This window comes from Diceros bicornis, chromosome 7 (assembly GCF_020826845.1).
Source record: "Diceros bicornis minor isolate mBicDic1 chromosome 7, mDicBic1.mat.cur, whole genome shotgun sequence".
Classification (NCBI taxonomy): Eukaryota; Metazoa; Chordata; class Mammalia; order Perissodactyla; family Rhinocerotidae; genus Diceros; species Diceros bicornis.
The window spans coordinates 72,702,156-72,727,552 of record NC_080746.1 but is presented as its reverse complement, the minus strand read 5'-3'; the positions used below and the strand labels follow the sequence as shown (position 1 = coordinate 72,727,552).

Sequence of the window (25,397 nt, the reverse complement as noted above, 5' to 3'; positions counted from 1 at the left end):
CCTTTATATTTAAAGTGAGTTTCTGGTAGACAAGATATAGTTGGGTATCACTTTTTGATCCACTCTAACAATCTTTGTCTTTTAATTGGTGCACTTAGACCACTGATGTTCAAAGTGATTACTGATATAGTTGGATTAATATCTACATATCTTTTACAGTTTTCTATTTGTTGCCCTTATCTGTTCCTGTTTTTGTCTTCCACTGCTCTTCTGCTTCTTGTGGTTTTAATTGAACATTTTATATAATTCTACTTTTTCTCTTAGAATATCCGTTATACTTCTTTCTCTACTTTTTTAGTGGTTGTCCTAAAATTGGCAATATACATTTACAACTAACCCACATCCACATTCAAATAACACTATTCTACTTCATAGATAGTGTGAGTACCTTATAATAACAAAATAATCCTAATTCCTCCATCCCTTGTATCATTGCTATCATTCATTTCACTTACACATAAGCATAAACAAACATATATATACATAAAATATATATATATAAGCACAAAAAATCGAACACATTGTTGCTCTTATTATTCTGAACAAACTTTTATTATTTGATCTGTTAGATCAAATGAAAATAAGAAAAATTAAAGTTTTTATTTTAGCTTCACTTATTCCTTCTTCGATGTTCTTTCTTTCTTTATGTAGATCTGATTTTCTGACCTATATTACTTTCCTTCTCTTTAAAAAACTCTTGTAACATTTCTTGCAAGTCAAATCTACTGGAAACAAGTTCCCTCCATTTTTCTTTTTTTTTTTTGGTGAGGAAGATTGGCCCTGAGCTAACATCTATTGCCAATCCTCCTCTTTTTGCTTGAGGAAGATCGTCCCTGAGCTAACATCTGTGCCAATCTTCCTCTACATTTTTGTATGTGGAATGCTGCCACAGCATGGTTTGATGAGCAGTGCAGGTCCACACCCAGGATCCAAAGCTGTGAAGCCCAGGCTGCCGAAATGGAGTGCGCAAACTTAACCACTACGCCACCGGCCCCAAGTTCCCTCAATTTTTGTTTGTCTGAAAAAAGTCTTTATTTCTCCTTCTGTTTTGAAGGATAATTTCACAAGGTACATAATTCTAGATTAGTGAGGTTTTGTCCCTCAGTACTTTAAATATTTCACTCCACTCTGTTCTTGCTTGCCTGATTTCCAAAAAGTTGGATGTAATTCTTACCTTTGTTCCTCTATAGGTAAGGTGTTTTTTTCCCTCTGGCTTCTTTAAGGATTTTTTATCTTTGCTTTTCTATAATTTGAAAATGATATGCCTAGGTATTGTTTTTTTGGCATTTATCCTGTTTGATGTTCTCTGAGCTTCCAGGTTTGGTGTCTGACATTAATCTGAGGAAATTCTCAGTCATTATTGTTTCAAATATTTCTTCCATTCCTTTCTCTCTTTCTTCTCCTTCTGGTATTCCTTTGTAGCTGTTCCACAGTCCTTGGATATTCTGTTTTGGTTTTTCAGTCTTTACTCTCTTTATTTTTCAGTTTTGAACGTTTCTTTTGACATATCCTCAAGCTCAGAGATTCTTTCCTCAGCTGTGTCCAGCCCACTCATAAGCCTGTCAAAGGCATTCTTCATTTCTGTTAGTGTTTTTGATCTCTACCATTTATTTTTGTTTTTTTTAGGATTTCCATCTCTCTGCTTACACTGCCCATCTGTTCTTTCATGTTGTCTACTTTATCTATTAGAGCCCTTGGAATATTAATCATAGTGGTTTTAAATTCCCAGTCTGATAATTCTGAAATCCCTGCCATCTCTGGTTCCGATGGTTTGCTCTATCTCTCTAAATTTTGTTTTTTGCCTTTTGGTGTGCCTTGTCATTTATCTTGAGAGCCAGACATGATGTACCTGTAAAAGGAACTGCTATAAACAGGGCTTTAGTAATGTGGTGGTGGGGTGTAGGGGAGGAGAAGTGTTGTATAGTCCTATGATTAGGTCTGTCTTTTGTGGGCCAGGTCTCTGGACTGTGAACATCACAAGTATTTCTCAGGTGTTTTTTGCCTCCCCACTTTGGTGGAAGTGGACAGCTAGAGCTGACTGGAGTTGGGTATTTCCCTTCCCCCAGGTCAGTTAGGTCCTGATAATACCCCAGCAGGTTAGGCTCTGGTTAACTAGTTTCTCCTAAGGGCAGATCTTGTTAAGAAGAATAAGGTGCTCTGTTATATTTCAAAAAGGTTCCTTTCCCCTCCCCCTGACAGAAGCATTTCTCTAATATTTACCATGGAAATCTGGTCCAGCTCCTGGAGGTGAAGCTCACAAAATTGTGGCGCACCCCTATGACTAGGTCCCCCTGGAGTTTTTAACTCTCAGAGTTGTCCCCACTGATCCTCCAGCAACTTTCCAGTTACAGTTCAGGCTTTCCTACTGTGGCACTGATTCCAGGCACTGGTTCTCACTGAACTTCCCCTTGTGAGTCTCGGCCCGAGTAAGCCATTAGTAGTCTATTTGTCTCCCCAATTTTGGGGGCAGCAGTTTGCTCTGTGTCCTTATCTCCCTTGCAGATCCTAGAACAGTTGTTGATTTTTCAGTCTGCTCAACACTTTACTTGTTATTAGGATGGAATGATGACTTCCAAGCTCCTTCCATGCAGAATTGGAAACCAAAAGTCTTCTCTTATTTGTATGTTTTTTCCCTCTCTGGGTTTCAGTTTGGATATTTTCTATTTGTGTGGCTTCAAGTTCACTACTCTTGTTTTCTGTTGTGTCCAATCTGTTCTTAAACCATCTTATAAGCTTTTAATTTAATCAACTGCATTTCTCACTTCTAGACTGTTCACTTTTTCTTTTCTATGTGTGCCAGTTCTCTGTTAGTATTATCTATCGTTATCCATCTTTCCTTCTATTTCTTTAAAACATCACTGTTATTTTAAAGACTTTGTTAAATCCAACATCAATATCATATGTACATCTCCCTCTAGTGTCTGCTTTTCTTGCTTATCAGTAGCATTTTCCTGCCTCTTCACATGTTTTATAGTTTTCTATTTTATGCTAAACATTGTGTGTAAAAGAATTTTGTGATTGTATGTATATCCCATTGCCCCTGTCTAACACCAGACATAATGTAATTTAAAAGCAGAACATCAATGTTGCTCTGTTATTACTATGTTGTATCTATAAAACATCTTTCATCCAAAAAGTTTTAAAGTGTTCTATAATCTTTTGAGTTAAAGAAAATTCCTATTAGTGGGGGGTGGGCGAAATGGGCGAAGGGAGTCAAAAGGTACAAACTTCTAGTTATAAAACAAATGTCATGGGGATGTAATGTACAACATGGTGACTATAGTTAATAATACTGTATTGCATATTTGAAAGTTGCTAAGAGAGTAGATCTTAAAAGTTCTCATCACAAGAAAAAAAATTTTAACTATGTATAGTGACAGATATTAACTAGACTTATTGTGGTGATCGTTTTGCATTATATACAAATATTGAATCATTATGTTGTACACCTGAAACTAATATAATGCTATATGTCAATTATACCATAAACAAATAAATCCTATGAATGACTTACTAGGATATAGCCAGGGTTTTTCTACTCTCTTATTAAGAGAGTAGAAAATAATATTTTTCTAGAGTAGAGATAATATTTTCTCCACAATTACCATGCTACAGAATACCCTTTTCTGAGGATTTCCCCTTGTTCTGGATATATGAATCTGGATCTGCAACTATTCAGATTAGTTAAATAGTTCTATATTTTATCCCTGAATCCCTAGTGCCTAACAAAGTGCCTGGTACATAGTAGATGTTCAAAAAGTGTTTACTCAATGAATGAGCAAATAGTCAATTAACAGCCAACCCAAATTGCTTAGTCATGTTAGCTTACAACACATGAAATAGTATCCAAAATTAGCTCTAAATGTGTAATGAAAAAAATTTTCACTACTATATACTTTGAGATCTCCCATATTTAAATCATAAAGAATGATTTCTTACCCGCTCTTCTTAGACCTACATGGTGAGTTAGCGATACAGAAGATGACCTTTGCTTCGGGATTGTCAGTAGATTTGAACTAAAAGGCCCATTTAGATAGCATCCTTGACTAAAAGGGAAAGATAACAGGTTAAGAATTTTAAAACCATGGGAAATTTCCTCTTTTTTCTTCATGGTCTTCCATTCAATTAGCAAATATCTGCTTATACATTCAGAGTTTAGACATCTATCTAATGCCTAAGGCCTAGAGCAGGAGTCAGCAAACTTCTTCTGTAAAGAAACAAATAGTAAATACTTTTGGCTTTGCGGGCCATAAGGTCTCTATTGCAACTACTCAACTGTGCCACTGGAACACAAAAGCAGCCATAAGTAATAAACAAATAAGTATGACTGTGTTCCAATATAATTTTATTTACAAAAACAGGTTACAGACCACATTAGATCCACAGGCAATAGTTTGCTGAACCCTGGCATAAAGGAAGTTATTAATATCACCTGGAGGACTTCTTACAACAGATTGCTAGGCCCACCTCCAGGATTTCTGATTCACTAGGTCTGGGGTAGGGCCAGATAATTTGGATTTCTAACAAGTTATTAGGTGATGCTGATGTTGCTGGATCCAGGGACCTCACTGAGAATCACTGGCCTAAAATATAAAGTTTTTCACTATTTTCTGTTCCCTCTCTTCACCAATATTGATTACCCATTAACTCAGTCATTTCCTATAACTGAAATATTTATTATAGGTTTTAGGGCTCTTATGAAGAAATGAAATACAGGTAGGCAATCATAGTACACCAATGTGATACATAAAATGCAATTTAAGATTAAATATTTGACGGGGTCCGGCCCAGTGGTGTAGTGGTTAAGTGCACGCGCTCCGCTTCAGGTGGCCAAGGGTTCGCAGGTTCGGATCCTGGGCGTGGACCGACGCACCACTTGTCAAGCCATGCTGTAGCAGGCATCCCATATAAAGTAGAGGAAGATGGGAACAGATGTTAGCCCAGGGCCAGTCTTTCTCAGCAAAAAGAGGAGGATTGGCAACAGATGTTAGCTCAGGGCTAATCTTCCTCACCAAAAAAAAAAAAAAAAAAAGATTAAATATTTGAAAGCTCTGGCTCAGTGCCATGAATATACTGAGTACACCATGAATGTTACCTTCTTTTCTTAGATATTTACAAGCCTGTTTTCTTCTGTTAGTCAACTCCTGATGTGAGCCCTTTGCCACAGGCCCAGGGACAAATCTAGATTCTCTATTTTTCACTCAATATTTTTCAGTGTAGGCTAGGTTCTCAGTAAGCTCTTCCCCAACCTCTTCATCTTTTCTGCACTTCCACACCCCATTACTCAAAGAAGATCTGTTTTTCTGTGATCTAAGAGGTTTTTGTGCATGTCTCTATTATAACATTTACCCATAGTGTATTAAAATTTCACTGCTTACAGATTCTTTTCCCTCACTGATTTGTGAATTCCTTTGGGGGCTCTAAGACCTACCTCTACATTCACAGTGAATAAGGCACAGTGCCTGATACAAGGTGTTCAACAGATGTTTGTGGAATAAATGAATGATCTTCTCGTTAGGTTCTCATTTTTCTAGAGAACAGATCTTTTCTGCTCCCCAATTTTGAGTGAATGGACTCTTTTCCTTTCACTAACTTCTGCTCCAAGGCTCTCCTTGGGCCTTTTTCTAGAAATCTAGTTTGTTCTATCCTCATGGGAGAAAAAAATTCTGCACGACAAAGAGAAGGCATGTAACACCAGTTGGCAATCAATTCATTAAAACTTCTTTAATGATATTAACAAAAATTATAACAGCATTATTTTGAATATTTATTATACATCATCCATTGTGTTAGGTACTTTACATACATCATCTCTTTTAGTCATCTGAACAACTCTATTGTTATTTCTGTTTTACAGATAAGAAAACTAAAGCTTCAAGAGGCTAAATAATGTGCCCAAATTCATACAGCTAAAATTCACAGTGGCAGAGCTAATAATTCAACTTCCAATTTCTTTGACTCTAACGTAAATGCTCTTTCCACAAAACAATTCTAATTGTATCTTTGTGTGTGTTTCTCCATCTGTAAAATTAGAGATTCAGAATAAAGGACTTCTGAGGTAACATCTAGCCTTTAGATTCTATATTTTTTTCTCAAGCCAGCAATAATAATAATTTGTTGATGATGTTACAAAAAAAGGCGATATGCAAATAATACCACCCAATAAACTCATCTCCCTGCCAATCCTCAATCATTCTTTGTATTTGAGTATTCCTTGTCTACACGTGGAGTGGGAGAAAGTGGGAAAGAAGAGTAACAATACCACCCAGAGCAATATTCAAACAGAAAAATCTGTGTACTCTACCAAAGTCTCTTCCTTGATTCATATTCAAAACAAAGATAGGGATTTCTCCTTTTCAGAAAAGACCCACAGCACTGCTCTATAGTCTTCTACCTTGATCCAGTGTATTCTAATAATTGCAGTACATCATACATTCAGTTAGCTGTTTAGAATTGAGAGGTACAGGTCAAATTATAGCTTTTCAGCTCAGTTCCAGAATCATCTCATTAATTCCTGGCATAGAACCAGATAAATACACACTCCAATAAGATCACATAAAACAATACTGAAGACAGCAGAGGACAAGACAGGCTAGGAGTCCCAGTGATTATTAATAGTTGGTAGAAGGGCGATTAAAGTCAGACTTGGGAATCAGTCTTCAAATCTAAATGCACAAACATTACAAGAGATGTCAAAAGTTATGGTCACAGAGTTAAGCCATGTGTTAAGAGTTGATTTCTAGACAACCAATGCAAATTACCTCGACAAGATTTGCATCACTTCATTCATTCATTCATTTGTTTATTTTTGAAGCAGTTTTATAAACTTGTTGGCTGTATGATGTCTAGATTTATAGAGCTATTCTCTTAAGAAACTAAGTAGGATGACACCATTAGCCCTCTTGAATCTCTGCAGTTCAAATAGGGTCCAGGCATTGGTATAAATCTCTAATAAGTTATGGGACACAGAATTAAGAAGCGGGTTCCCAAGTACATTATTTAGGGGACATCCTCTTGCCAGGCAAAAAGTTATTAGATTTAATTACAGAGCAATTATGGAGGTGAATGATGAATCAGAGAATAGGTTAAGGGAAAGTCTCTTTGGGGTAGGAGTAACTGTAGTCAATAACCCACAGAGTTTGGAGACATAATTTGCCTATTTTTCCCCAGGGAAAGTCTGTTCAAAAGGAGTGAGCTGTGAGCTCTGAGCACATTTGCCCACAGGGAGGTCTAGGTCCTAGCAGCAAGTCCAAGGATAGCAGTTTAGACATCTTTTAACCATAAATACTAACACTGGAACTCAGAGAGGAGTAATTCAATTGTCAGCTAACCCATAAAAGCATTATTCAACCTTTCCAGGAACTTCCTGACCAAAGAAACTTCTTCCTAGGTCTGAAACTTAAGCAGAAGGTAGTATCAGCTGTCTAAGCCAATATGAACAGCACACCCCTGCAAGACGCTAGTTAAGCAGCTGTGTATCTTCAAAGATCCATTTTAATGCAATCCCAAACTCTTCACAATAATCCAGCAGACCTCAGAAGAGTAGTAATGCCTAACACAAGGAAGAAAGAGAAAAGTGCCATAAAAGAGTCAAAGAAAAAGTGTTAAGGAGATTCAGAGGTGAAACAGATTACTTTTCCTTAGAGACCAAGGGAGGAGGATGTCAGGGTGTTATTCTTTAGAGGTGACACCTGAGCCCAATCTTTAAAGATATACAGAAATAAGGGTGAAACTTGTTCCAGGCAGAAGGAACAACTAAAGAGGGGCATGTAAGTGGACGAATAAAGGGAATACCAAATAGTTAAGATAAATAGAGTAAGATGATGGTAGAGTGGTATTTTGGCGTTGTCAAGTAACAGCCCTCTTAATTAATTAAAATCACAAGTCTTTTAAGAGATGAACAGTGATAAATTCTTAAGGGTAGGTGATACAGTGGCTGTTCAAGTAGGACTAACTCTTCCTCTTCCTTGTGGTTTTCTCCTTTGCATTCCTCTTATAGCTATGATAAGGTTTATAATACTTCACTTTCTTCTCCAGCCAAAGCATGAAGACAAGCAGAATTAAATCCTATATTATTCTTTACACAAAAAAGGTACGCTGGAAAATATAATTCAGCTTAATTTTCAAATGGAGTTAAACTAAAAATTATCAGGAAACTTCAAGGAAGGGTCTAATACAAGTTACATGTTGTTTTCACCTACAGAGCTTTCCAAATCATTTTTCTATTCTCATTTTTTGCAAGACTGCTCATCTCTGTTAGTTTAATTTTTCCAAGTAAGGAATGCAGCTTTGTCATGAGGGAATAACAGGGTTTCAAATCTTAAGCTAGGAATTTGGGCACTATTATACAGGCACTGGTAAAGGGTCCAAAAACTTAATGACTAGAAAAACTATATAATCAAAGGTTTGTTTAAGAAAGACTTCTGGTGGAAGAGTAGAAGATAGATCAAGTGGTAAAGGATATTAGAAAATGGGAAGGTCAGTTAAGAGGATAATTCAATAGCCCAGGTAAGGAGTAATGAAATAGTGTAAGCAAAGTGATAAAGGAGAAGAAGGAAAAGAGACTCAGATTGGACAACAGATATCTGTAGAATAAGGTAACAGGATGCACAGATAACACCAAGTTTTCTAGGTAAATTAATTTGGTAAGCAACCACTAAACTAGAGGATAGCATCAGTGTGCCAGGAAAAAAGGGCAGAACTATAGTAACAGATAAAAAAGCAATGGGAGGGATGAGAAATTTGGTTTCAGGCATAGTTTCAGGCAATGAGAGGTTCAATAATGGAATCATGTTGAAATCATAGTCAGGGTCATTTAAATCACAGTCAGAGAAGCTATGATCAGAATCCAAAGCTGTGTTCTAATCAAGATTCAAAAATCTAGGATATGTGATCTCAGTTCTAGAGCACTCTAATAAAGTCAAGACAAATGCTTCATGACTCAAGTCACAAGTCTATTTGTTTTGTGCTACTAAAATCTAAAGGTTCCTGAAGAAAACAAAACATCACCATATATTAAAGACCTATAGCTATGCTGTCTAATATGTCTGCCATATATATCTACATCATAGTCACATATGGCTCTTTATAGTTTAATTAAAATTAAATCAAATTTAAATTCAGTTCCTTCATCACACTAGACACATTTCAAGTGATCAATAGCCACATGCAACTAGGGACTACCATATTGGACAGTACAGATATAAAATATTCCCATCATCACAGAAATTTCTATTGGACAGCACTGATCTAGAGACTTAAATTTCAAAAGGAATAGCAGTTGTAAATTCCCATCTTACCCTATGTTCAAAGTACACTTAGAAACTTATTACTGAGAAGCTCCAGCTTCTGCACACTAGAAAAATTACTTGTAGCCTCATCTCTTTAAAGTAGCTATTATGTAATACTATCAATTACTTTATTCTCCATATTTCCAAATATGAGGCATATGGTTTTGTTTTAATGAGAGTTAAGTAAATATATCAAATCTGCCTACATTTACCTTTATATGAACACTTCTCACAGTTAAAGATTAGTTTTCTTTGGACCATGTTTCTATTTTAATATCAATCATCTGAGGCAGCAAGATAAAAATGACCTTAACTCAATGTATCAAACGTTTCCTTAATTTCAAATGCATTACTGTTAACATCAGTGTGACTGATTAAAAAACAGAACCATTTTCATCATTCTTTCTTAAAACCAGTATTCTCAAGATGATGTTCCCATGGTTAAGAAATATCTGTCATACAGCCTGACCTGCGCAACTGCTTTCAGAGTTGCAGCCCGGCCTTCAGGAGCACCCACCATGCCACGGCGGCCCTGTCAGTGGGAACAATCTACACAGAGTGGCAGTGGCTCAGTCTCTGCAAAGGAGCCCGCATGCTAGGCACAGTGCAGGTAAGAAGGCACCCTACCCACTCAGAAGGCACCCTCACCCGTGGAGCACAGCAGCCCATGGGACCCACTGAGTGGTGACTCAGCCCCAGTGTAGGTACCCCTCCCACCTAGCACACCTCAACCGGTCCCCCACCAGGCACAGAGGCCCCGTCTATGGTGCCCAACCAGCCGGCCCAGCGCAAAGGCCCTGCCCAAGTGAGCACAGCCTGGAGAGCAGCTGTGGTTAGCCCGTGCAAACGCAGAGTAGCCCGACCTGCAAAACTCCCACCAGACGGGGCAGGATCAGAAAACACAGCTCCCGCTCCCCTCCAGCAGTGGCAGGTGGAATCTGCAACTTGACACTACCATAAATGCACCAACAAAGGATCAATTCATGAAACACCATGAAGAACTACATTAACACTTCAGAGCAGAAGGAAAATGACAAGTCTCCAGAAACCAATCCTGAAGTCACAGAAATTTACATTCTAAATGACAGAGAATTCAAAATAGTTGTCATAAAGAAACTCAATGAGTTACAAGAAAACTCGGAAAGTTCAATGAGCTCAGGAATAAAATTAATGAGCAGAAGGAATACTTCACCAAAGAGACTGAAACTGTAAAAAAAAAAAAAAAAAAAAAAAAAAAATTCTAGATATGAAGAACACAATTAATGAAATAAAAAATAATCTAGAAACCATAAAAAATAGAGCTGATGTTATGGACAACAGAATTAGCAAATTAGAGGACAGAAATATAGAAATGCTACAGGTAGAGGAGGTGAGAGAACCAAGATTTTTAAAAAATGAAGAAATTCTTCAAGAAATATCCTACTCAATTAGGAAAAGCAATATAAGGATTAGAGAGGGAGAAAGGAGCAAAGAGCTTGTTCAAAGACATTATAGCTGAGAACTTCCCAAACCCAGGGAAGGAACTGGACTTACAAGTACATGAAGCCAATAGAACTCTTAATTACATCAATGCAAAAAGACCTTCTCCAAGGCATATAATATTAAAAGTGGCAAAAGTCAATGACAAAGAAAAAATATTAAGGGCAGCAAGGCAGAAGAAAATAACCTACTAAGGAACCACTATCAGGCTTTCAGTAGATTTCTCAGTGAAAATCTTACAGGTTAGGAGACAATGGAATGATATATTCAAAATACTGAAAGACAAAATATTTCAGCCAAGAGTACTCTATCCAGCAAAACTATCCTTCAGATATGACAGAGAAACAAAAGCTTTCCAAGATAAACAAAAGCTGAGGGAGTTCATTGCCACTCAACCTCCCTTACAAGATATGATGAAGGAAGTCCTCCTACCTGCAACAAAAAGGCAAAGGTTTACAAAGTTTTGAGCAAGGAGAAAAATAGACAAAATCAGAAAATTGCAGCTCTCTATCACAACAGGTTAGCAAACACTTAATTAAAAAATAAAAGATAAGAGGAAGAAAAACATTGAAAATAACAATAAACACTTCAATTTAGTCACAAACTCACAACACAAAAAAGAATAATTTGTGATAACAATAACTCAGAAGGGGAAGAGGAAAGTGATGGAACCTGCTTAGACTAATGGAGATAATAGGCTATCAGAAAATGGACTATCTCATCTATGAGATCTTTTACACCAACCTCATGTTAACCACTAAACAAACAATCAGAATAAAGCCACAAATCATAGATAAAGAGAAAACTGAGAAAACCATCACAGAAACCACCAAACTGAAATGGTAGTCAGAAATATAAGGGAAGAGAAACAATGGAAATATAGAACAACCAGAAAACAAGAGATAAAATGGCAGTATTAAGTGCTCATATATCAATAATCACTCTAAATGTAAATGGATTGACTTCTCCAATCAAAAGACACAGAGTGGCTAGATGGATTAAAAAACAAGACCCAACAATATGCCGCCTCCAGGAAACACATCTCAGCTCTAAAGACAAACACAGGCTTGGGGTGAAGGGATGGAAGACGATACCCCAAGCCCACGGCAAGCAAAAGAAAGCAGGTGTTGCCATACTTATATCAAACAAAGCAGACTTCAAGATAAAAAAGACAATGAAATACAAAGAGGGGCAGTATATAATGATAAAAGGGACATTCCATCAAGAGGAAATAACACTTATGAATATATATGCACCTAACACAGGAGCACCAAAGTATATAAAACAACTACTAACAGACCTAAGGGGAGAAATTGAAAGCAACACAATAATAGTATGGGACCTCAATACCCCACTTACATCAATGGATAGATCATCCAGACAGAAAGGCAACAAGGAAACAGTGGCCTTAAATGAAACACCAGACCAGATGGACTTAATAGATATATGTAGAACACTCCAGTTAAAACAGCAGAATACACAATCTTCTCAAGTGCACATGGAACATTCTCAAAGATAGACCATATATTGGGAAACAATGCAAGCTTCAATAAATTTAAGGAGATTGAAATCATATCAAGCATCTTTTCCAACCACAATGCTATGAAACTAGAAATCAACTACGAGAAAAAAGCTGGGAAAGTCACAAATATGTGAGGACTAAACAACATGTTACTGAATAACAATTGGATCAATGAAGAAATCAAAGGAGAAATCAAAAAATACCTAGAGACAAATGAAAATGAAAATACCAACTCTGTGGGATGCAGCAAAAGCAGTTCTAAGAGGGAAATTTATAGCAATACAGGCCCACCTCAACAAACAAGAAAAATCTCAAATAAGTAATCTTAAACTACATCTAAAAGAACTAGAAAAAGAAGAACAAACAAAGCCCAAAGTCAGCAGAAGGAGGGAAATAAAAATTAGAGCAGAAATAAATGAAATAGAGACTAAAAAAACAGTAGAAAGGATCAATGAAACTAAGACCTGGTTCTTTGAGAAGATAAACAAAATTGACAAAGCCTTAGCCAGACTCACTAAGAAAAAAAGAGAGAAGGCTCAAATAAATAAAATTAGATACCACAATGGACACGACAGAAATACAAAGGATTATAAGAGAACACTATGAAAAACCATATGCCAACAAATTAGATAACCTAGAAGAAATGGATAAATTCTTAGACTCATACAACCTCCCAAAACTGAATCAAGAGGAGAATCTGAATAGAACAATTCCAAGTAAAGAGATTGAAGCAGTAATCAAAAACCTCCCAAAAAACCAAAAGTCCAGGACCAGATGGCTTCTCCAGAGAATTCTATCAAACATTCAAAGAAGATTTAATACCTATCCTTCTCAAACTATTCCAAAAAATTGAAGAAGACAGAACACTTCCTAAGTGATTCCATGAGGCCAACATTATCCTGATACCAAAACCAGACAAGGACAACATAAAGAAGGAAAATTACAGGCCAATATCACTGGTGAACATAGATGCAAAAATCCTCAACAAAATATCGGCAAACCAAATACAGCAATCCATTAAAAGAATCATACACCATGATCAAGTGGGCTTTATACAAGGGATGCAGGGATGGTTCAACATCTGCAAATCAATGTGACACAACACATTAAGAAAATAAGGAATAAAAATCACATGACCATCTCAATAGATGCAGGGAAAACATTTGACAAGATCCAACATTTATTTATGATAAAAACTCTCAATAAAATGGGTATAGAAGGAAAGTACCTCAACATAATAAAGGCCATATATGACAAACCCAAAGCCAACATCATACTTAACAGTGAAAAACTAAAAGCCATCCCTCTGAGAATAAGAACAGGAAAAGGGTGCCCACTTTCACCACTCCTATTCAACATAGTACTGGCAGTTCCAGCCAGAGCAATTAGGCAAGACAAAGAAATAAAAGGTATCCAAACTGGAAAGGAAGAAGTAAAACTCTCACTGTTTGTGGACAACATGATTCTATATATAGAAAACCCTAAAGAATCTACCAGAAAACTAATAGAAATAATCAAGAACTACAAGAAAGTTACAGGGTACAAAATCAACTTACAAAAATCAATTTCACATTTCTATACACTAATAACAAACCAGCAGAAAGAGAAGTCAAGAATACAATCCCACATACAATCTCAACAAAAAGAATAAAATATCTAGGAATAAACTTAACCAAGGAGGTGAAAGACCTATACACTGAAAACTATAAGACATTATTGAAAGAAATCGAAGATGACATAAAGAAATGGAAAGATATTCCATGCTCATGGATTGGAAGAATAAACATAGTTAAAATGTCCATATTACCTAAAGTGATCTACAGATTCAATGCAATCTCAATCAGAATCCCAATGACATTCTCCACAGAAATAGAACAAAGAATCCTAAAATTTATATGGAACAACAAAAGACCTCAAATAGCCAAACCAATCCTGAGAAAAAAGAACAAAGCTGGAGGCATCACAATCCCTGACTTCAAAATGTACTACAAAGCTATAGTATTCAAAACAGCATGGTACTGGCACAAAAACAGACATATAGGTCAATGGAACAGAATTGAGAGCCCAGAAATAAAACCACACATCTATGGACAGCTATTCTTCAACAAAGGAGTCAAGAACATACAATGGATAAAGGAAAGTCTCTTCAATAAATGGTGTTGGGGAAACTGGACAGCCACATACAAAAGAATGAAAGTAGACAATTGTCTTACACCATACACAAAAATTAACTCAAAATGGATTAAAGACTTGAATGTAAGACCTAAAACCATAAAACTTCTATAAGAAAATATAGGCAGGGGCCGGCCCAGTGGTATAGCAGTTAAGTTTGCGCGCTCTGCTTCAGCGGCCCGGGGTTCGCCGATTGGATCCTGGGCACGGACCTACACACAGCTCATCAATCCATGCTGAGGCGGCATCCCACATAGAGTAACTAGAAGGATGTACAACTATGACATACAACTATCTACTGGGGCTTTGGGGAGAAAAAGGAAAAAAGGAGGAAGATTGGCAACAGATGTTAGCTCACAGCCAATCTTCCTCAAAAAAAAAAAATCTCTCTCTCTCTCCCTATATATATATATATATATACTCTATACTCTATATCTATATATACATACTCTATACTTTCTATATATGTGCTCTATACTCTCTATACATAAAAAAAATAAAGGAAAATATAGGCAGTACACTCTGACATCGGTCTTAGCAGCATCTTTTCGAATACCGTGTCTACTCAGGCAAGGGAAATAAAAGAAAAAATAAACAAATGGGACTACATCAGACTAAAAAGCTTCTGCAAGGCAAAGGAAACTATCAACAAAATGAAAAGACAACCCACCAACTGGGAGAAAATATTTGCAAATCATATATCTGACAAGTGGTTAATTTCCAAAATATATAAAGAACTCATACAACTCAACAACAAAAAAAACAAACAATCTGATCCAAAAATGGGCAGAGGATATGAACAGAAATTTTTCCAAAGAAGATATACAGATGGCCAACAGGTACATGCAAAGACGTTCAACATCACTAATTACTAGGGAAATGCAAATCAAAACTACAATGAGATATCACCTCACACCTGTCAGAATGGCTATAATTACCCAGACAAAAAATAACAAATGTCAGAGAGGATGTGGAAAAAAGGGAACCCTCATACACTGCTGGTGGGAATGTAAACTGGTGCAGCCACTATGGAAAACAATATGGAGATTTCTCAAAAAGTTGCAAATAGGAATACCACATGATCCAGCTATCCCACTACTGGGTTTTTACCCACAGAACATGAAATCAACAATACAAAGAGAATTATGCATCTCTATGTTCATTGCAGCATTATTCACAATAGCCAAGACATGGAAGCAACCCAAGTGCCCATCAACTGCTGAATGGATACGGAAGATGTGGTATATATATACAAGGAAATACTGCTCAGCCAGAAAAAAAGACAAAATCGTGCCATTTGCTACAACATAGATGACCTTGAGGGTATTATGTTAAGCAAAAAATGCCGGACAGAGAAAGACAAACACTGTATGATTTCACTTATATGTGGAAGATAAACATATGAGTAAGGAGAACAGATTAGTGGTTACCAGAGGGGAAGGGGGTGGCGAGGTGGGCGAAAGGCGTAAAGGGGCACATATGTATGGCGATGGATGAAAATTAGACTATTGGTGGTGAGCACAATGCAGTTTATACAGAAACTGATAAATAATAATGTATACCTGAAATTACACAATGTTATAAACCAATACGACCTCAATAAAATATTGGAAAAAAAAAGAAATAATCTGTCATATTTTCAGTTCCTAATATCATTTACTTCCCCATATCCTGCTTCCATTTAAAAAGAAAAAAAAAAGACTATCATGTTTAGGCTCTGGGCATGCTTTGGACCAAAGCTTATTTTCCTATACTATACTCTTCATAGATAATCCATCCTGTTTTATATATCATTTCACTCAATTTTTCTTTTATAAAAAATGAGTTCATCTACTTGAATGTATTATAGAAGGTTCAAGTTAATAAGTCACAAAATAATCTGGAAAATTATAATTATCTAATCATATTTCATATATAAATGTTAACATAAATTTTGACAGATAAATAGCTATGATCCAATCCTGCCCTCTACTGGTTCCAACGTGTAAGTGTACAGCTCAAGCTAAACAAAGCACATGCTCAGTGATAACAGAGTGGTTGCACAGGAAATTTACACTAATCCAAATTTTATTAACATAGATAACTGACTACATAGAAGGTTATAACTCACACAAGAGATCAATATGTTTCCTGGCATTTAAAAGACAAAGTCTTGAATCTTTTTTTAGAGTAAATGGGTATATTTACATTCAGATTTCAGCTCCTGCATTTTCCCAGCCTCCTTTAGCTATAGTTACTGATGCTTTTCATTTGTAGGTTTAGCACTGTTTAGTTCCAGTGAAATCCTCAACAGAATATAGAATATATCAGTAGTCTTAGTCTTCCAGCAGGAAAAGGGTTTGCAAGAGTCTTGCTACGTTATAGCTAACATCTGAGATGAGCCCTGTGAACGTGCTCCTCCTTTCACAACTCTGCTGACTTACCTTTGGATGCTATGCATTGGCCTGGTGACAGCCCCTGTAATGGCCATTTCTACCAACTTAAAAGCTTTCCCAGTACCCTGTCCTAAATTGATCCTAGTTTCCTTAAACTGCCTCCCTGATTCATGTTCTTAAGGCCCCAACATGCTTTGTACCCAACTTACCTATTTTTTGGGAGAAGGTGTATTAGCTTCTTTTTAAGAATCAGTTTCTCTATTATGCCAAATATCTAAAATATTTCAACAGTTCCTTTCTGCTTTTAGAACTATTTCAAACTTCATTCACAGAAATAAAGTGGATGTATTAGATTCAGTTTTCTTTAAAAGGCTCCGGGGATTTTACCTTGAAATGCCAAATTCTTGGTGAGGCCTTTTGCCATTATTGCGTTCCCACCTTGAAGACGACTGTTCAGAAGGTGGCAGAGCTGAAGTTCCTGAGCTCCTCCTCAGCTGTGGAGTTGGCAAACTATTCCTACTGTGTAGTCCCTGTTGAATAATTTAACAGTGGTTAAAATTGTCACCCTTCAATATGCTGTATATGTAATATTAAAGATGATACATGAAAACACCAATACAAAGTATACTTTTAACATGTACAGCAGAAACAGAACATTTTATTCTGAAAATCTGTCAATTTTACCCCAAATTTCACATTCTATTCTGTTGTTCTACTTATCTTCCTCCTACTAAAAAATGATTTCTGAACTCCCTACACTTTAGCTAGATGTTTTTTCTTTTGTACAACTTACTCCTAGTTTATGAGAAATAAACTGATTGAAATATGTTTAAACTGACATTTTAAACATAAATAAATGGTACATAAGAAAGATTTACCCTGAAAAGAAACTTCAGAGGACGAGCTTAGGATCAGGTAAGATCAGCCCTATATCCTAAATTTTTTATCTTTTCAGTACAGTGCCAATATACACAGAGGTTAATCCAGAGAAACTGCAGGATTCTGAGCTACCTTTTAAATTAACGATTAAATTACATTCAGAGACCTTTAGTGCTAATATTTTGCCCTAATTTTTGAAAATATTCTCAATTAATCTAAATGTGCAGTTAGCTAGAATATTCCATTTTTGACCACTGTGAATAGGTGTTTTACTGAGATTCACATAAAACAGTTTCTGCTTCTTATGAACTTCCCCTATCAGCAGACACTGAAACCATCTCAGAGAGATAAATATCTCTTATATTTAAGTTTTCCCAAGGACGCTGATTTTGTAAAGGTTCACTGTTAGTTAGACTTGCAGTGAAAAAGTTCTTTATGTAACATAATCCTTTCTGGCTATAATTTAGGTCCACATAATCTTTCTTAGTTCTTCACACATATATAAGACATTTACATTAAATTATCTGTTCCAATTCCCTTTTCCTTACTAATTATTTTTTCATAAATGCTGTTGCTCTTTTCTAAGGTAATATCAGGCTTTGTATACTCTTTTCCGAAAGCAGAGACAAATTAGATATGAAATTGAAGTTAGAAGTTTAAAGAACACAAAGAAAAGAATTAAAAATTACTTCCTGGTTCTTATATGACTTACTCCTGTCAGTAAATTCCAGTACCCAAAATAAGCCTGATTAACTAGAATGTTCAGGAAATGAGGCATGTAGGCATCCTGTTTAGTTAACATTATTGTCTAAAATGTTTCTAAAATGTACCAGTACACTTTTCTACAGTAAACATTGTAACAAACTAATACTGATATATGATTTTTATGATTGAGAATTTTAAGAATTACTATTTTTTTGTGTGTGTGAGGAAAACTGGCTCTGAGCTAACATCCACTGCCAATGCTCCTCTTTTTGCTGAGGCAGATTAGCCCTGAGCTAACATATGTGCCCATCTTCCTCTATTTTGTTTTTTTTTGTGGTTATTTTTTGAGGAGGATTGGCCCTGAACTAACATCTGTTGCCAGTCTTCCTCTTTTTCTTTTTCTCCCCACAGCCCCAGGACATAGTTGTATATCCTAGTTGTAAGTCATTCTAGTTCCTCTACGTGGGGCGCTGCCTCAGCATGGCTTGATGAGCAGTGAGTAGGTCCACACCCAGAATCCGAACCCGAGAACTCCGGCCACCAAAGCAGAACACACGAACTTAACCACTACACCACTGGGCCAGCCCCATAATTACTATTTTTAAAAATTACTGTTCTAAACCTCAAATGTCAATGGAAAATTACAAAGAAGAGCAGACTATCAAGTGAAAACTAACTCAAGAATATTAGAGTTATTTTATTGATGAATTCATTGCTATCCCTTTTTGATGCTTGTAATTAACCTTCCTCGTAGGTAGAGTGCTAGAAAAAATGCTATGTAACCAAGTACCATTGTTAATTGGGTTTTGACAAATGCAGGTGCTACTGTACACACTTTTTAAAAATAAAAGTCACATAACTACCTATGATCCAGATCTGTGATCGATAATTTTCAAATCCTTTTGCCCTACTTGGGCTTCTTCATTTTTCAATATTTCTAAACCCTAATGCTGAGAACTAACAAAATGAAATTAATGATCAAAATCCCTCCAAAAACTATATTTAACTTTTCCTAAGCTCTAATACACTATTACAATGAACAAAATTAACTGATTTGAATTTCATCTTCTCTTGGTTTATCTGTAGAATAAAGTGGTTCAACTAGAATAATCTCTAAAATGTTTCTATTTTTAAAGTTTTATGATTTTAGCTATTGGTAAAGATATTGATAAATAGTCAAAAAAACAAGTAAAAGCACTCCGAACAAGCATAATGTATACCATTTAGAATAGTATTTATTATTTTCTAAAGGAAATCTTATTTTGAAGCACTGATATTTAAAGAGAAATTAATCTCATATCTAATGATGGAAAAATCGATGCCTATTGGGCTATAGCAATCTCCAGTGGATAAAGGGGGTAAAAAAAACAGAATTCAACAATATGTAAAAATATATTTAAAATAATGCTATGTAATTCATAAAATGAATATTATGATAATCATTTCTTCTTAGTTGAACAAGAACAATTCCTGGATTCTGAAGAATAAAATAGATTAACAACATGCTTTGACTACTAGTTTGTTGGAACTACTAGTTTGCCTACTACAAACTACTAGTTTGCCTGGAACTAAATTTGCTTGTTGTTCTCTACTTCTTAACAACAACAACAACAACAACAATAAATAGTTGTTACCAATGAAGTTATAACTACTAATTATAGCAATGTTATTTAGAATAAAAACTGAATACTCGTTTAGAATTATTTGAGATTATATCTACCTCTAAAACCCCAAGCAGCTCAATATACTGTAAAAGACGCTGGTCCTTGAAAGAGAAATTCTATTTTATCTAAGATTTAAAGGAGCAGTTTTGATTTGAAAAATATCATTAAATGTGATAAATAGGGTTGGCTGATTACTGTATTTTGACCTTGTGAAGTTTTCGATCTCCTTTCTCCGCTGGGTCCTCTATTTCAGAGCAGGGGTAAAATCCAGGAAAGGGTGTGAGAGGGTTAATCTTTGGCCTACAGGAACCTGAGAAAGCACCCATCAGGCTACTGATACTCCGCAGGGAAGAAATGACTTGTGGGGGAAGGGTTGGATCAACCAGAAGATCTGACACCATTTTGCGAGCCTCATTTAGCACTGAAAGATCAACTCCACTTCCACCTCCAGAATTCTAGAAAAGAAAAAACGTAACATTATATATTTGTTACACAGAAAATTTAACATTTAATAAAAACTTACTCTATTTTAAATCAAGGTCTATCTAAGAATATCTAAGTAATTTAAATCCTATTAATTTTCATTTATTTGGACATGGCATAAATGATATAACAAACGGTATAATTCTAATATACAAATTTGTGATGTCAAAGTACGTAGCAGATATTGTGAACTTTTTTCTATATTTTTCATTAGCTTATCTCATATTTAACAATATTCATTACTGACTCACTGACTGACTTTACAGTATGGAACCAAATTTGTATTTATTTCAAAATGTATAATTTGGACACTTCATTAATTTATTGATGCTTTCCTTTCTTTTATGTTAAAATTTCTTTTAAACCTATATAGCATTTCTTTCATTTACCTTACTTAACAGGCAGTTTAGCATAGTGACAAGGCTTTGTTGCGAAGACGTCTGAGTTTGAAATCTACACTTTAACCCTAAGTGTGTGACTTTTAGCAAGTTATTTAACATCTATCTGAACTTCTTAGTTTCTTCACTCTAAAATGGGGACAATAACATCTACTTCATTCAAGTCTGATATAAGAACTAAATCTGATAATACATGTACAGCACATAAAGCAACGTATAGTGCATATATTTAAGTGCAATAAATAACACTATTACGGTTGATAATATGGAAAATGATGAGATAAAAATACAGAAAAAATGGTATCAAAATTCAAAGGAGATAGTGATAACTTCAAACTGAATGATTAACAAAAACTTCATGGAAGGGATAGCATCAGGCTTGGCCCTAAAAAATGGGTAGAAAATATATCTTTTCAATTAAGAATAAATGTTTTATTGATGTATACACATGATTTTTACTTTTTGAAAATACATATATATCATGTTCAACTCAGTTACCCATAGCAATAAGTACACGGATAATCAGAACAGTGAATTAAATTTTACTTTTGTGGGCCGGCCCCGTGGCTTAGCAGTTAAGTGCGCACACTCCGTTGCTGGCGGCCCGGGTTTGGATCCCGGGCACGCACCGATGCACGGCTTCTCTGGCCATGCTGAGGCCGCGTCCCACATACAGCAAATAGAAGGATGTGCAGCTATGACATACAACTATCTACTGGGGCTTTGGGGGAAAAAAATAAATAAATAAAATTATAAAAAAAAAAAAATTTTACTTTTGTTTAACTGTAGATTGAACTTACATTTGGGTGTGTTTTGAATCCATAATTATTCAAAGTATTTAATGAGTTCACCATGAAACTGTTTACTAAGTATCCTCAACGCATTTTGGAGTTGAGAAATATTATGCAAGTTACACCAATAATTAGCTAAATAATGTTTTTACTCTTTGTGAAATTCTTTTTTTTTATTTGTAAAGTATTATTTTGTATTAGTTTTTATTTTAAAACATTCTGTATTATTGGGGCACAGCCCAGCTATTTCTAGTCTTTATAAACACATACCTCTCTATATATGTCACTATAGATAATTAAGCATACTTCCAATGAATAGCTTCCCATAACTTGAATCGCTGAACCAAAGTAAATGAACATGTTAAAATTTGATCATTACTATAAAACTGCCCTTGCATATCTTGGTCAAATTTATACTTCTATGAATTATATATAATAGCATCTATTTTCCCACACCCAGATAAGAAATCTGCTGTCATTTGAGTTGCTGTTGCCCTATAGGTAATGTGTTGTTTCTCTCTGGCTGCTTTCAAGATATTTTTTTTTCTCCTTATTTTTCAAAAATTTAATTATGACATATCTTGGAGTGGATTTGGGGGGGGGCGGTGATACTAGTTGCAGTTCACCCAGCTTCTTGAATTTGTAAGATTACATCTTTTGCAAAATTTGGGAACTTTTCAGCCATTACTTCTTCAAATACTCTTTTAAAACCCACTCTATCTGCTCTCCTTCTCAAACACTGATGATACGAATGCTGGCTCTTTCGTTATTGTCCTTTAGGTCCTTAAGGCTCTGTTCATTTTGTTTCCATCTATTTTCTCTGTGTTGTTCAAGCTGGGTAAATTCTATTGATATACCCTCAAACTCACAGACCCTATCCTCTGTCATCTCCACTCTACTATTGAGCCCATTCAGCAAGTTTTTAATTTCCATTATTGTATTTTTCAGTTCTATAATTTCCATTTGTTTCTTTTTTATAACTTCTATTTCTTTGCTGAGATTTTCTATTTTGTTATTTGTTTCAAGAGAATTTGTAATTGTTTGTTAGAACATTTTTATGATGACTGCTTTAAAATTCCTTATCAGATAATTCCAAATCTGATTCATCTTGGTGTTAGCATTGATTGTCTTTTCTCATTTAAGTTGTAATCTTCCTCATTCTTAGTATGACAGGTGATTTTTTATCATCAACATTTTGACTGTTATGTTAGAAGACTCTGGGTCCTATTTAAATCTTTATATTAGGAGGTAGTCTCCCTGTTTAGATTTAGCACACAGGTCCTGGTCTACTTTTTCAGGCTGTGGTTCTAATGACAATTTAATTTTCAGAAAAGTTGCATTCAATGGTATTTCAGGCTGCTTGATTTTTTGTGGTGCCACGATGGTCCCCACTGGTCCCTCTGGAGGAGAGGAGATGGGAGGGGGTAGGAGGAGCTTCCTCACGTTGGGCCACCTGGTACCGCTAGGTGGGGGAAAGGAGTCTCCAGAACACAGGGACAAAGAGCACTTTCTGGGCTAGGCACTGGTGGTGGTGGTATCCCCCTTGCCAGGCCCCCTAGCCACCCAGTGTCTCTCACTAGGGAAGGGGAGTCTTACGCCCAGTAGGGAATGAGAGAACTTCCCATGGCCACTTGTCAGTGAAGTTCCCAATCAATCCCCCTTTGCTGGAGCCACCAGACTCATTTGGTGGTGTTGGCAGTATTCTCATTCAAACTCAGGGAGAGAATGAGCCTACCTGCATCAATATTCTGTTGCTATATTGGAAGTCGGGGCTTTGGGTCACCTTTTGCTGTTGGGTGGGTGTCATAAAACAAACTCTACTACTATGTTGTTCCTCTATTACTGAGATCCCTAACTAGTCTACCCTCCTCTTTCCATTTTTTAGATTTCTCACTTGGTTGCCTCTTGCATTATTTCCAGAGTTTATAGTTGTACTTAGCAGAGAGGAGCAGAAAAAATTAAATCTGATGACACATGCAGAGCACATAAAGCAATGTATAGTATACATATGTAAAGTGCAATAAATATTATTATTATCATTAATATTATAGAAAGTGATGAGATAAAAATAGATAAAATGGTACCAGAGGTCAAAGGAGATACAGATAACTTTAATCTTAATAGTTAACAGAAACTTTATGGAAGAGGTAGCATTTGAGCTAAGCCATTAATTTGATAGGATTTTATTTAGAAAATACTTTTTGACAACAAAATTAAACAAAAAAGTATTTGGGGGGGCCGCCCCAGTGGCGTAGCAGTTAAGTTCACGTGCTCTGCTGTGGCGGTCTGGGGTTTGCAGGTTCAGATCCCAGGCATAGAACGAGGTACCGCTTGTCAAGCCATGCTGTGGCAGCATCCCATATAAAGTAGAGGAAGATGGGCACAGATGTTAGCCCAGGGCCAATCTTCCTCAGCAAAAAGAGGAGGATTGGTGGGGCCGGCCCAGTGGCGCAAGTGGTTAAGTGCACGCACGCACTCTGCTGCGGTGGCCCGGGGTTTGCAGGTTCGGATCCGGAGTGTGCACCGTTGCACTGCTTGGCAAGCCATGCTGTGGCGGTATCCCACATAAAGTGGAGGAAGATGGGCATGGATGTTAACCCAGGGCCAGTCCTCCTCAGCAAAAAAAGACGAGGATTGGCAGATGTTAGCACAGGGCTGATCTCCTCACACAAAAAAAAGAAGAGGAGTGGCAACAGATGTCAGCTCAGGGCTAATCTTCCTCACAAAAAAAAAAAAATGTATTTGGGGGAGCTTATTCTTCAAAAACGGGAGAGCATAAATAAAGGTAAAATAGTGATGTACATGGAACATGAAATTATTAAAGTACAGGCTATATTAAAAAAAAAAAGAGCAATGGAAAATAAGGTTGGCGAGGCATATTGGGACCAAATTTTTGAGAACACCGGATTCTAGGCTAACGAACATGGGCAATGGAGAATCATGGATTTTGAACAGGTTAAAAAGAAGAATAAAGCAAGGAAAGAGAAAAGAAGTGATGGAGAGCACTGAAATTTTAGAGAGGATAAGAAGACAACATTTATATTAAGACCTGACATAGATGTGGGAAAACAGCACTGCAGGCAGAGAGACTAGCAAGTGCGAAGACCCAGATGCAGAAGCCTGCCTGGCTTGTTTGAGGAATAACAAGGAGACCAGTGCAGCTGAAGCAGAGTAAATGAAGGAGAAAACAGGAGAAGATGAGGTCAGAGAAGTTAAAGGGAGTAAAAGAAAAGACCATATCATGTAAGTCTTTTAAGTCCATGATAAGGATTTTAGCTTTTATTCTGATTGAGATAGAAGAGTAGTGAGCAAGAGAGTGACATACTATGACTTATGCCAGATCAAATTGAATATTCAAATTATTTGCTATAATTTTAAAAGTTGAAAAATTCCTATTTCCCACTGGTTTATATTTGGCAAACTCTTGTTTTTGTACAGAGAGCTAAGAATGGATTCTACATTTTAAAGGATTATTGAAGAAGAGGAGGAAGGGAAAGTGAGAGGGGGAGGAGGAGAAGAAAAAGAAGGAGGTGGAGGTAGTGACTATACGTCAACTGCAAATGCTAAAATATTTACTATCTGGCCTTTATAGAAAAGAATTTGCTAACTCCTGTCTTATACAACCATTTCAGAAATGTT

General features: G+C 36.2%; 1 protein-coding gene across 2 annotated transcripts in view; it reads right to left on the bottom strand.

Moving 5' to 3' along the window:
* PDE3B (phosphodiesterase 3B) overlaps positions 1–25,397 on the bottom strand; it is a 179,149-nt gene that overhangs the window by 43,745 nt on the left and 110,007 nt on the right. For both annotated transcript variants that reach the window (XM_058546034.1, XM_058546035.1), the window contains exons 3-5: positions 20,293–20,541; positions 17,226–17,368; positions 3,940–4,046 (exon numbers count right to left, since the gene is read on the bottom strand). In XM_058546034.1, the coding sequence (XP_058402017.1) occupies positions 3,940–4,046; positions 17,226–17,368; positions 20,293–20,541 (499 nt within the window). The remainder of the gene's footprint in view (positions 1–3,939; positions 4,047–17,225; positions 17,369–20,292; positions 20,542–25,397) is intronic.